Genomic DNA, 12,700 nt, shown 5'->3' with positions numbered 1-12,700 from the left:
GAACTTTTGGAATGCACAATAAGGAAATAATCTTTAACCTCAAAGATCTGTTTACAGCAGAAACAATTGGTGCTTGTACATCCCCTTTGCCAGGACTAAGTACAAAATCAGAGTTAAATAGAAACATCATCTTAAGTAAGTAATAAGGTAGAAAGGTTGGCAAGTATGACATTTTAAATCTTAGTTGTGACTGGACTTAAGGAAAAAATATTTTCAGCAGCAGAGAAAGCTAAATTGAAAGTTACATCAGAGTATGTTTACAGTATGTTTTTAGTATGGGCTAATATTTACAAAAATGATTAATTTTCATTAGAGTATTAATTTGTGAACTTGCAAAATAAAAAGTTAAAATTATTACTCTTCATAGTTTGTACCCATTGCATACAACTCACATACTAAGCTGAAATATTTCTTATCAAGAGATTAACTTATTTTCTTGTGACAGCTGTATTAGCTATGTCAACCACCTTTCAAGAGAAAATTAGCTAAGTCAGTTAAACCGCATATACTGAAATTTAGTCACATCAAACAAAAACTTGCAGGAAAATGTGCTTGGATGAGACTGATATGTGAGAAATTTGAATTTGAGTCATTAATCATAATGACTCAAAGTAATAGTGACTAATAATAGTCCCTTTAGTTTATCTTACTAATGCTATGCTGACCCAGTATAGTCAGGCTTCAAACATACTGTTCAATCACCTCTTACAACACTAGCCTATGATATTTTCAAAGAGACTTCCCCGTCATCTGACTTTATCTGTTTTATTTTAACATCTCACAATAATCTGTTGATGTTTTATTAAAGCATCTGCTGTAAAATATGCAAGGCCTATGCAGGGATAGGAGCAAGGCTAATACAATTATCAGATTATAAAATGCCACAGCTAGCATCATATGCATAAGTCCTACCAGTGCTGAAAAGGTATTAATGAGTCTGCCCGATTTAGCTACTCTGGATGGTCCTAGCCTTTCAATAATTTCTCTAATTAATACTTCATGCTACAACTACATGGCAACAAAGGATGGCTTTTATTTTTCCTGGCTAGTTTCATTTATCTTATTTGTCAAAAAGCATACAATAGAAGGTTAAAATTTCCATTTTCCAGGAGTTATTTTTCCCACTAATATCAATCAGTAAATAACCTATCTACAGCAAATTACATCAAGTCAATTAGTATGCAAACAACCTCCTAAACTCTATATGCCTGTCTCAATACAAACCGTGAAGACGCAAATATGCAGTGTTGCAGCTACTGCCTGAAGTCTTCCTTGGAGAAGTCTTAAAGCCATTGACTCTTTGCTGTTACTCCGTGAGCTCTGCCAGCAGAGTGAAAACATAAATCATTACATAAAGGAGCTTGTCTTGATTAGGGTATTTTAGTTCCTTTCTCTTTGTACTGGCACACTGACTGAGTAACAAATTTTGTTGGAACAAAGCCATAACTAGAAAAGCAAAAAGCAAGCAAAAATCTGGAGGTGAAGTGTGAGTGACCAAGACCAAGACTCCTTATTTCATGTATGTTTAACTCCTGGTTATGCAGAGCTACATTACCCAGGTGGAAGTGTGATGAATGCAGAGCACAAATACTGCCAGGGGATAAACAGCACAGTAAGAACAAGGTGAAAATAGCTCCAGGGTAGATCTGATGTCAATGCCATGCACTTAGGCCACATGGAATCGGATGGCATGTGTCCCACAGCTAAACTACTTGCATGGAGTCAGTCAATGCATTTCTAAACTGGAACACAGATGCAGTAGCTCTGCCATAATGTTCACAAATAAGGAAGAAAGGGTTTGACATGTGACAATCAATGGTGGCCTCAACTGTAGTGACCAGGATATAGCAGACCTCAAGATGCTGACGGATGTGAGAAAGATGAGTAGCAGAGTTCAGGAAAGGGATTATGGTTTATTCAGAGAAACAGGAGGCAACGCTCCATGGGAGGCAGCTCTGAAGGGCAAAGGAGCTCAGAAAAGCTGGCAGCAGGTCTTTAAGGACAACCTTTTCAAATCTTAACAAAGGTACCTCCTGATACTCGGGAAAACAAGTAGATCCATTAGGAGTTTGTCTTGGCTAAACAGGGAACTTACAGCAGAACTCTAGTGCAAAAAGACAGTAATGCAGGAGGTAAAATCAAGGACAGTCTGCAAAGAAGGAATCTAGAAACTTTGCTCAGGCATGTAGGTATTGTCACAGGAGAATCAAAGCCCACCTAGAGCTGAAACTGTCCAAGAATATCAAGGGCCACAAGAACGGCTTCCAGTGTCCCCCAGTGCTTTGAAAGGAAACTGGGTGAGAGTCCCAGTGACCTGAGAAGAGTGAGAGGTCCACCTACTCTCAAAAAGCACCAAGAAGGCAATCCAGGAGCCACAGACCAGTCATCCTCACTTGGGCCCTGGAAAAATCATGGGACAATTCCCTTGAGATAGATGAAGGAGCTGCTTGTGAACAATCAGCATGGATTGACCATGTGCAAATCATGCCTGCCCAATGTGATTATTTCCATGACAAAATTACCGAATTTATGGATGAGGAAAACAGAGTGGATGGCATTTACCTCACTTTTAGCATATTTCTCAAGTCTCCCACAGTCTTCTGGTATCTTAAATATTATGGTCCGGAGGGGTGGGCAACCAACAGGCTAGTGACTACCTGGAAAATGAGGGCAGAGTAATGGCTTGTACTCTACCTGAAGGCCGCTAGCAGGGTACCACTGGGTTTTACTCTGGGACGCATTCTGTTTAACATCTAAGTCACCTGGAACACAGTCACATTAAGTTTGTAGATGAAATCAAACTGGGGGACCAGTCACAACCCTTTTGTACAGAGGGACCTGGGCCTGAGAGATCAGGCAACACAAATATCTGTCCATATTCAACAAAGACAAACACAACCCTGCATTTGGGAAGGAGCAGTGCCAACACAGGCTGGACAATGACTGGGGAACAGCTCTGCTGGGAAGGACGGTGGGGACAGACAGCAGGCTGGGCATGAGCCGGCTAAACGTGCTCCCTGCAGGCAGCACCGCCGCACCGTGTACCATGAGGGCACGGGCAGGAGAACCAGAGCTGACAGAGCGGGAGCTACCCCGGGGGAGCACAGAGGGCCGACTGAAGGCAGCCGCGAGCGGCCGGCTCCTACTTTTTGAGCCGGTCGGGCTGGGGCCGCCGTCCCTGAGGTAAAGCTGCCTCTCGGGGACACGGCGCTAAGCCGGGCTCGGCCGTGCCGGCCTCCCGCCGCCAGGCCGCGCCCGCTCCCGCTCCCGGGAGGGACGGAAGGGGAGGCCGGGCCCCGCCATGCCCCGGAAGGCGGCGGCCACACGTGGCGCCAGGGGAGCCATGGCTAGGGGTTCGGGGCGGCTGGAGCGCGGGCAGGTACCGCGGGGAGCCGGCCGGGGCGGTTCGGTTTGGTTCGGTTTGGTTTGGCTTTGCTTCAAGTGCGGCCGGTGCCGTTGCAGGTGCGGAAGGCGGTGGAGGCCCTGCTGGCTTTCTCCAAGAGCAAGGTGAAGGGAGACGCGCTGCTCCTCAACGAGAGCGACAGCCTGCACCTCCTGGTGACCGTGTGGAAGATCCCGCGGGTGCCGCAGATCATCAAAATGTAAGGCACCGGCCCGCGGGGGGCCTCCCGTCCTGCGGCGTGCCAAGGGCTCTGCGTTGGCTGGGGGCTCGGGGAGTGCACTTCCATGGCCCTGGGACTGCCTCTAGCTGTACCCTACTGTGCTGAGAAAGCATACATCGCTTTGTCTGGGCGCCAGCACTACCCAGCTTCACCGGGTGCAGGCATGGTGCATGGGTGGTTCATCTCCTCCCAGGACATGTGATCTGCCTGCTCTAATCATCTTTGTAGACAATGTAGAGCTACTTCTGGAAAAAAACGTGTCTTCTCTCCCTCTCATGTTCTCACTGTAGACCACTGCCACATAGCATCCGAACAGAAACATGTGAGATTTGCCTGTTCACAAAGGATGAACCGAATTTGTCTGCAGAACAGACTGAAAATCTTTACAAGAAACTTTTAACCCAGAATGGGATCACAAGTGTTAGCCAGGTAAGGAAGAGAGATGACGATGTAGTACATTACTGTTGTATCTTTCTTCTTCAGTGGAAAGGGAAAAAATTCCACTGTTTAGTATTCTAATCTCAGTAATTCTGAGTTAGCAATTTAAAGTAAGATTTTTTTGTGCCTATTCAAACTGTATGTTTTCCAAACTTAAAAAATTACTCAAAATAATTTCAATTTAAGACTATGCCTTTAGCAATCAGACGTAATGGTTAGATAAATATTCAATATTTGGTTTGAATTTTTTCAATTGTTTACTCACAATACAAAAGAATATTCAAGTCCTTTGTAACTGGATTGGATCACTTATGCTACCCTCAGTCATTAAAATTGGAAAATATTTTCTATTGCTGTATTTATCTTGATTTAGGTATTACCATGTACTCTAGTTTTGTCTGGTGATGTGCAGTTGCTATGCAAGAGATCCATATCATCTGATTCTTTAAAAACTACTGTATCCTTTTTCTATCAGTTTTCTTCAACATTTTAAAATAATTCTTCTTGACCAACTAGCAGTTATGCAAGTTAATTTTATGTGGTTATAATAAATGTTCTATGCTGTGTTTTCAATGGTGGGACTAAACTGTTACTTTCATTGTAGGTGATCTCATACAAAACTCTCAAAAAAGAGTATAAACCATTTGAAGCAAAGCGTCGCCTCCTGAACAGATTCGATCTCTTCCTGTCTGATGACCGAATTAGAAGGCTTTTGCCTTCACATTTAGGAAAACACTTCTATGAAAGGAAAAAGTAGGTCTTTAAATTCTGTGTATCAGTTTTGCATTGTTATTCTAAGATTTAATTTTTCTTACTAAAGTTTTGCTTAGTTACTTGGTAGGTGTTTTTTTTTAATTATTATTTTTCCCTTTATCTTTTCTTTTTTAGGGCACCGTTATGTGTTAACCTAAAAGCCAACAATCTTGCTAAAGAGTTTCAAAAACATATCCAGGGTACAACACTCCCAGTTACCAACAAAGGGTGCTGTTAGTAAGTATGAGGAGTTTAATACTTCACAGGAAAGTCTATTGCACCTTAACTGCAGGAATTTTGAATTGTTTATTCAAAAGTAAGATGTTACGGGTCACCGTTCCAGGTATGGGTCATTCTGAACCTTAGAAAATAGGTATAAAACAACAATACTTATAAAGAGATAAGTAATTCTACTTACTAAGAAGTCTTACTCTAAAGTTTTTTTCCTTGTTGCTAAGGAATTTCTAGGCAACTATCACTGTCAATCAGCATGTACAGTCATAGAAAAATATTGCTGTTCAATTAGATAAAAACCACTTCCAAGATACTGTCTTCTTATGAGACTCTTTTTAACCTATTGTGCATCTAAACTAATCTTGATCTAAATATATCTTAGCAATAAAAGACAGAAACTGCATTTCATAATATTAAAACAGTTAATACAGGTAAATCTATTCTGACTGATATTATAAAGGACTTCAGTGATAGTCAGCCATCTTCCATGAAAGCTAAAATAATTGCAGATAAGTGGTCTTCAGTTTTATTTCTGGGAATAGCGAAGAACAAGTAACTTAGTATGTTTATTTACTCATTCATAAATGTTACTCTTCTCTGTTTTCAGTACAACACGTATAGGTCACACTGGAATGAAAGCTGGTGAGATAGTAGATAACATCATTGCAGCAGCTGAAGTGATTGATAAGAAGTTACCAAAGGTACTGCTGATTGATTGCATCAAATTATGAACTAATTTGCCTTTAGCCTTGTTATTTTTAAATTATGTATGTTTTTTTGTTGTTGCAGAACTGGAAAAACGTGAAAGTTCTTCACCTCAAGACACTTAAATCAGTTGCACTTCCAATTTTTACTGCACGTATCTCCAACTTAAATGAGCTTGACAGACAGCCAGTTGTCGATAGAAAGGAAGGAGAGGTAAAAAAAAAAAATCTTCAAATGCCATAAACCCAGATCAGAACCATTAGCTCTTTGGCTTTTTTTTAATGCATTATAGCAACTAATGTGTTGGGCTTACAAGCTTGAGCCATGGATTCCAGGTAGCTGTGGCCACAAAGTTATTAGGCACTCCTGACTGAGCACTTTCCATACCCAGTAACAAGAAATCACAGAAACTCCCTTATATGTTATAAAGCAAATTAGAAATAAGCTAAGAGTTTCTAGTCTTGAAACATAGATTCAACTGAGACTCACTCTTGAAACTCTTGCTTGAATAGTGTATTTGTATTTGCCTTCTGAAACTACATTCATTAACATATACATGGATTTAGACTATGCATCCATTATATATTTGCTAATCAGTGGCATAGGAGCTTGTGAATTATTCAGGTATTTGTATATTATTTTGCCAGGATGGGAGCGCTTCATTTACATTAAAAAAAAAAAAAAAAGCTATTCCTTTGTATTTGGTTCTGCCTATTATGTTCCAATTTCTAAAACAAATGGGGAGCATATCTATACAACTTAAAGACTAATTTTTCATTTATTTATGAGGTGTTTATGAGGAGCTTCTCCTATGCTGAATGTAACATATTTTCCTTATGGTTGGCCAGTCCAGGTTTACTGAAGAACATTTCACTTGATGTTGCTAGACTATCTTATTCTTAACCATATTAAAACAATTGTTATGTGGAGTTGTCTGAGGTGTACTTCAAATTCTTTGTAGAAAGGGAGGAAGAAGAAGAAGAAAACGAAGAAGGCAGCTAAAAAAGTGAATTCAAGTCAAGTTACTGTGAAAACAAAAAATAAGGATGCTGCTGCAACCCAGGAACTTGTGATTAAAGAAACAGTAGAAGTAGTCCAAGAACCAGATGAACATAATGATGAAGAAGAAATTCCACAACTGGTGCCTATGCAAATAACCAGCCTAGCTGAGCTAAAGGTAATTATTTAAAAATATTGAGAAACTTCAATTTCAGTTAAAACTAAATACTATGAACTATGTAAATCATTCATTGCTCCTTAGGGAATAATGTGTTTTAACACACTTGAGGTGAATTGAATTTTCTTAAAAATATCATGAAAGCAAGATCTGTGTGTATATTGAGGGATGCTCTGAGGATTTATTTACTTATTCTTAGTTAATTCCTCTTACAAAGGAAGCCAGTGTTTATTGTCCTTTTTATTGTTTTCCTAAATAGTGGCGATTTTGTCTAGCTCATAACAGGTCTGAAGTCAGAAGAAAGGGTAAAATGATTGAGAAGTTGATACTTTAATAAATCAATAACTTACTTGATTAATTCAAAATTTCTTATAATTTTTTATGTATTTTAATGCATCATCTATCGAGTGCAGAACTTGAAAAACAAATGCATGCGTTCTCTAGGACAGTAATATACAACATTAACAGTCATAATATACATTAAGAGCTAGCAGCTTGCATGAAATACTGCATAGATTTACTGTTGTGGATATTGAAGTTAGCATGGATTATGTCACGTGTGCAAAACAACCAAACTCACAGTATTTGCATGTCTAACAAATACCTAGTGGTCAGAAATGGGTGAATGAAACATTAATGCATTTAAATTCAAACCAGTTATACTACACTTGTGATTAGAGCGTATCTTTAAACTCTTAACTGTACATCTGTTCAGAGATACCCAGATTACCACTATGATTATTTGCAGCCCGGTAAAAAATAAAATCGTACAGCTTGCTTCAAGCTGCTGTCATGCAGCAGGCCTCTGTCAGCTCACACAATGTGATTGCTAGAGCCATGGGATAGGTACGGCTGTAGTTGAGTTGTATGAGTTATTCTGGTGTCAGCAGCCTTCTTTCGTGAGGGCCGTTTGGGAATATGTGATGATCTCTAGGAAATACTGGGCCTAGTGCACACGTACAAATACAGTTTGTGTGTGTACAGATGGACTCTGAATAGAGTTGATCTCTGGAATCTATTAAGCCTAAATGCAGGGTAAGAAGGGGGGCTGTGGTTTAAATTCTGCCATCTTAACAGTTCAATGACTTGGTTAACTAGAAAGGTGAACATCCATATCTGTTCAATCTACTTAGTAACTATTTTGTTAACTTTTCATGATTTAGTTCTATGTTTAGTCCTCTGTTTCCAGCCTGAAATGTGAAAAAATCTTTTGGGCTAAGGAATAGTACAATTGATAGATAGAAAGCATTTGTAATTTAGAATGGTTTTCATTGATCCCTCTTGAAGAAACAGTGGAGGTGTTTATTACTGGGAAGGGTAATGCTTTCTTATGTCTTACTTACAGGAAGTGGAACCAAATCAGAGTCCAGTAGAAAGTGACAACCTAGGCAAGAATACAAAAGCAACCCTTGGTAAGAGAAAGAAACAACCTCTAGATGCTGAGGCTCCAAAAACAAAACGTGCAGACATGCAGATGTCACCAAAACAGAGGAAAGCCAAGCAGCTCAGCATGTCAAAGGAAGCAATAAAAGAAAAAGAGCTGAAAAAGACTCCCAAAAAGCCTGAAGCAAAGTCTTTTGCAACACCTAAAGCTGGGAAACTAGTACAGTCAGACAAGAAATCTTCCAAAACACCAAAGCAAACACCCAAGAAAGTGGGCAGGCCACAGTCAGCATGATTGTTGTCTATTGTAACTTTTTATATAGTCATTCAATTGTGTCTTTTTAGAAAACAAGCATATTCATGGAATAACATACCTTGTTAAGAAAATCTCATCTTAAGAGCTTTTTTTTTCACTGGCTTGTAATGATTCATTTGTGTTTTCTTCTAATGGATGAGCTGGAACAAATAAAACACATCATTTTAATTGGCTTTATTTATTACCTTATCTTTCTCCTAGTCTAAACTGACAGTACCCAAATTATTTAAGTGTCAAAGAGCAGGGAAGGGACTATTCCAGATAAAAGTGGAGAAATGTTGCATAAGTGACATTTTCCAGAAGCATAACTTGGTACTGGTATGAAAAAGGGCTGAAATAAAAACCATGTATCCCAAGAAAGACAGTCTATGATCAAATGATAAACTAATTTGTTTCAGTTGTTTCAACGTTAAATATGTTTCATTTTTAACATAATATATAAAATATACCACAAGTGCACTTGCATTTAATATTTTTATAGCCACATTTTCGTATTTTAGATTTCAGTTCTTAGCAGTTTAAGCAGTTGATACTGCAGCTGTTTGCTCGCCATTAAATGGAATAGTAACAGCACATAGAAGCTCAGACTGAAATTGAACTGCAGTTTAAAGAAATATCTGCAGTCTATATCAGGCAGATGTCAGTTTCTGGGCTGGGATACAACATAAGGCAGTCTTTACCATATATATTACTCTAGCCTCTTCTTACTCAACTTCTTAATAAAACATTTTTCAGGAAAAATTACAAAATATATGTATTTATTCATTGAGATCCAATAATATATGTATTTTAATAGATGTGAGAAGTGAGATCGATCTTTTTTTAAAAAAACAAAAAACAACAACAAAAAAACACTGCTTTCTGTCTATGGAATGAAATGAATCCCAAATCTAATTTGATAGAAAAAGATATTTTCCTAAGCTACCTTACTGATCATTTTACTTGCATCTTTGTACATGTTGACCATTTATTCTTTATGACATCAAGCAAAATTTCCTTACCTCTACTTCTGGGGCCTGTTTCTGCTACAAGAATGATTGAGGGTATCCCTGCATGCTGGTCACAGTGAAGTTGTTCCTTCCATCTGAAAAACACCAAACACTCTATGAATTCAGATGTGCCGCCAAAGTGAACCAGTCCCACAAAAGCATGAAAAATACACCGAAGAACTGAAAAGTTGTACACTTGAATTTGCATGGAATAACCAAATTGTTTCTTTCTCTATGGTTAGTTCATATACTTGGAGAGAATAAAAGGCAGACTTGTTATGGAAAGCCCTAGTGGTATAAATCTTCATTAACAATATATTACTCAAATTCATAAAAGAAGATAAACCAACAGTCTGTAACCAGCCTAATTTGCTGAGTTAAAAAAAAAAAAAAAAAAAAAAAAATCTCCTATTTAGGCCATCCTGTATTAAGATTTGCTGCCTACAAAATGATTGGGTACTAAATAAAAAGTGGTAAACAAGTCACTAAAGAATATGAAAAGATTCTGTTTGATCTGTGGTGTCAGCTTTCTGTAACCCATGACCCCCTGTTCTGATCTACCACAAACTTTTTTTTTTTTTTTGTTTTAAATCAATAAATAAGTGAACCTTAGCCAAAATAGCAAGTCTGTCTCAATGATCTCTTAGATCCATGCTAACAAAAGATTTAATTCTTGACCAAAAGTAATCCTATTGCTTTCTAGACTGGCCTGCAAAGTATCACTTCACTTCCATAATAATGAAGTTAAGAGAGTAGATGCAGAACTCACCTCCATTTTTGGAACTCACCTCAATGTTTTTGCATCTAAACATTCATGATAAAATAAATCATTTGTTAATTTGTAGATATGCAGAAAATTAGGGATTGAAGATCATAACTTCTGTCTGTGTAATTAAAAGTGATTCATACTAGCTTGTAGGTGCTAGAAAAGCACATCCTTTGCACTGGAAAAATTAACAAGCACTGCTTTAAAATTCTACAACAGTTTGAGAATTTATGTTGGGATTGAAGTAGCCCTGCCTTTATGGTCACAGCAGCTCTGGAATTCATAGCTAGGTAAGATGTAAAGCACTCGATAAAGCTACAAACTGAGCCACTGGGGAGAAAGTACGTATAATTTCTATGCTCTATGTAGCAGAATTTGTTCCTTTTCAAGTTGCAAATTATCCAGGATTCTGACAGTTAACTAAGATGTGACACTACTGATGCAATTTTTACTTTTCCTATAAGTAATGCACTCTTATTTAATATATATATATATTTAATATATATATATATATATATGTATATTTAGAGTTAATAAAACTGGGGTAATAATTTAACATAGCCATCACAGACCTTCACTTGGAGATATTTGTAGTAGTCACCCTGGCTTAGAATCAGTAAGTTAACACAGTTAACAGAGTTACATTTCTCAACTCATTCTCAGTTACGTCTTCTGTGTGTAAGAGACCTAGGGAAACTTTACACTTTCCAAACAAAAAAGGAGAAAATAAGAAAAACTCATATTCATTCCAAATAAACTGAAACTGTGCCTATTGCTGATGTATTACAGAATCAAATCGGGTGTAAAACACAATTGTTTTCAATTAAATAATTACAACTACCAGGCTGAAAAGACAAAACCATCTCTTCATTTCCTTTATATAAGCACCCATAAAATGAAATAAATAATAAAATATAATAAATCAATTGTCTATGCTGTCAAAAGCAGCTGCTTACTGGAATAGCATGGCTACCCATCATTAAACAACTTGTTAGAAAAGCCTCCTGAGGGTACATGCATGAAATCCTAGAGCTGTATATAATTCTTGGGCTTGGGGACCTGGAGTGCTACAAGGTGTGAGGTTATGTGCCAAGTCACTAACTCTCACAAGACTGAACTGAGATATGCAGCTTGCCTTTTACATAACAGTTTTACCTGCTGGGTTTTTCACCTCTATACCTGCATTCACCACTAGCTTCCTTCTTGTTAATGTGAAGTTGTTGACTGCTCTTTTTAAGCCAATCTCCTCAAGCACGTAGTTAAAGCACTCTATATGACCTTACACGTATACACTATATTTGCCTTTCAAATCCCCTGTCCAGTAGGAGCTGCCTCATCTCACACGCATGTCTATGTGGAACAGGTAACTTTACCTCAAGACTCCTGGCGTTCTTCCCTTCTGGGAAAGAGCTGGCTGCACGTCAGCCAGCTGAGGCAAAAACCTCACCTCAGAGCCCAGCTTACCTACGGGAACACCCGCAGCCTCCAAGCCCCGCTCCTCCCTCACGAAGCGGGGCAGCGCCACCACGACTTGACTACAGGACAGCAGCAGCCTCGACACGTCAGGGGCAGGAGGCAGCAGCCTGCCGGCGGCGCCCGACACCCGAGAGAGAAGCCCGGCTGCAGGGACGGGGCTCCGGGCGGCTACAGGGAGCCTGAGGGCGGCCGCCCACTCTCCCGCCCTCGCCTCGGCGGGCCGGCAGGTGCGGCTGGAGGAGGCGCGGCCTCAGCGTCCCCCTCAGGTGTGGCGCCGCCTCCCCCTCAGGTGCGGGCGGCCCCGGGCGGCGCCGCTCCCCCGCCATGGCGGCCCCCGGCGGGCTGGGCCGCTGCGTGGCCGCCTTCTGGCTGGCGCTGGCCTTCGACGCGCTGGGCCTGGCGGTGCTGCTGGCCGGGGTGTTCGCCGACGTGTTCTTCGCTGACCTGCTCATCTACGCGGGCGGCATCGGCATCTTCCTCAGCCTCATCTGGTGGGTGTTCTGGTACGCGGGCAACCTGGAGGTGCCTCTGGAGGAGCTGCGCGACGACGTGGGGCTGGCGCCGCCCAAGGGCCGAGGGGACAGCGTGCTGCGGGGGCTGGTGCACGGCCTCAGCCGCCGCCTCTCCTCGGCCTTCGGCTCCGCGCCGCGGACCCGAGCCGCCGCCGCCGCCGCCGACCTGGAGCTGAGGGGTCCGCGGGGCCGCCCCGCGGAGCCCAGCAGGTGAGAGGTGGGAGGGCCTCGGCCCCGGGCAACCGCGGGGGGACATCGCTTGTCTGTGTCTAGAGCCCCCTAAAACCCTCCTACCTGAGACTTGCCCCCCAAAACCCTCCTACCTGAG

General features: G+C 40.7%; 2 protein-coding genes across 2 annotated transcripts in view; both read left to right on the top strand.

Annotated features, from left to right (window-relative positions):
* The first annotated feature begins 3,261 nt into the window (after positions 1–3,261).
* Positions 3,262–8,797, top strand: RSL1D1 (ribosomal L1 domain containing 1). The gene is made up of 9 exons (XM_035339912.1): positions 3,262–3,379; positions 3,463–3,602; positions 3,914–4,052; positions 4,666–4,814; positions 4,950–5,051; positions 5,656–5,749; positions 5,838–5,966; positions 6,715–6,930; positions 8,276–8,797. The coding sequence occupies exons 1-9, from the start codon at positions 3,302–3,304 to the stop codon at positions 8,606–8,608; spliced, it is 1,380 nt and encodes a 459-aa protein (XP_035195803.1). The 5' UTR covers positions 3,262–3,301; the 3' UTR covers positions 8,609–8,797.
* A 3,190-nt stretch (positions 8,798–11,987) lies between these two features.
* Positions 11,988–12,700, top strand: part of TMEM238 (transmembrane protein 238) — a 4,494-nt gene continuing 3,781 nt past the window's right edge. Inside the window, exon 1 of the mRNA XM_035339917.1 lies at positions 11,988–12,582. Within this exon, the coding sequence (XP_035195808.1) occupies positions 12,185–12,582 (398 nt within the window). The 5' untranslated portion in view covers positions 11,988–12,184. The remainder of the gene's footprint in view (positions 12,583–12,700) is intronic.

The sequence above is a fragment of the Oxyura jamaicensis genome, chromosome 14 (assembly GCF_011077185.1).
Source record: "Oxyura jamaicensis isolate SHBP4307 breed ruddy duck chromosome 14, BPBGC_Ojam_1.0, whole genome shotgun sequence".
NCBI lineage: Eukaryota > Metazoa > Chordata > Aves > Anseriformes > Anatidae > Oxyura > Oxyura jamaicensis.
The sequence above is the reverse complement of the archived record's forward strand: the minus strand, read 5'-3'. Positions and strand labels throughout refer to the sequence as shown.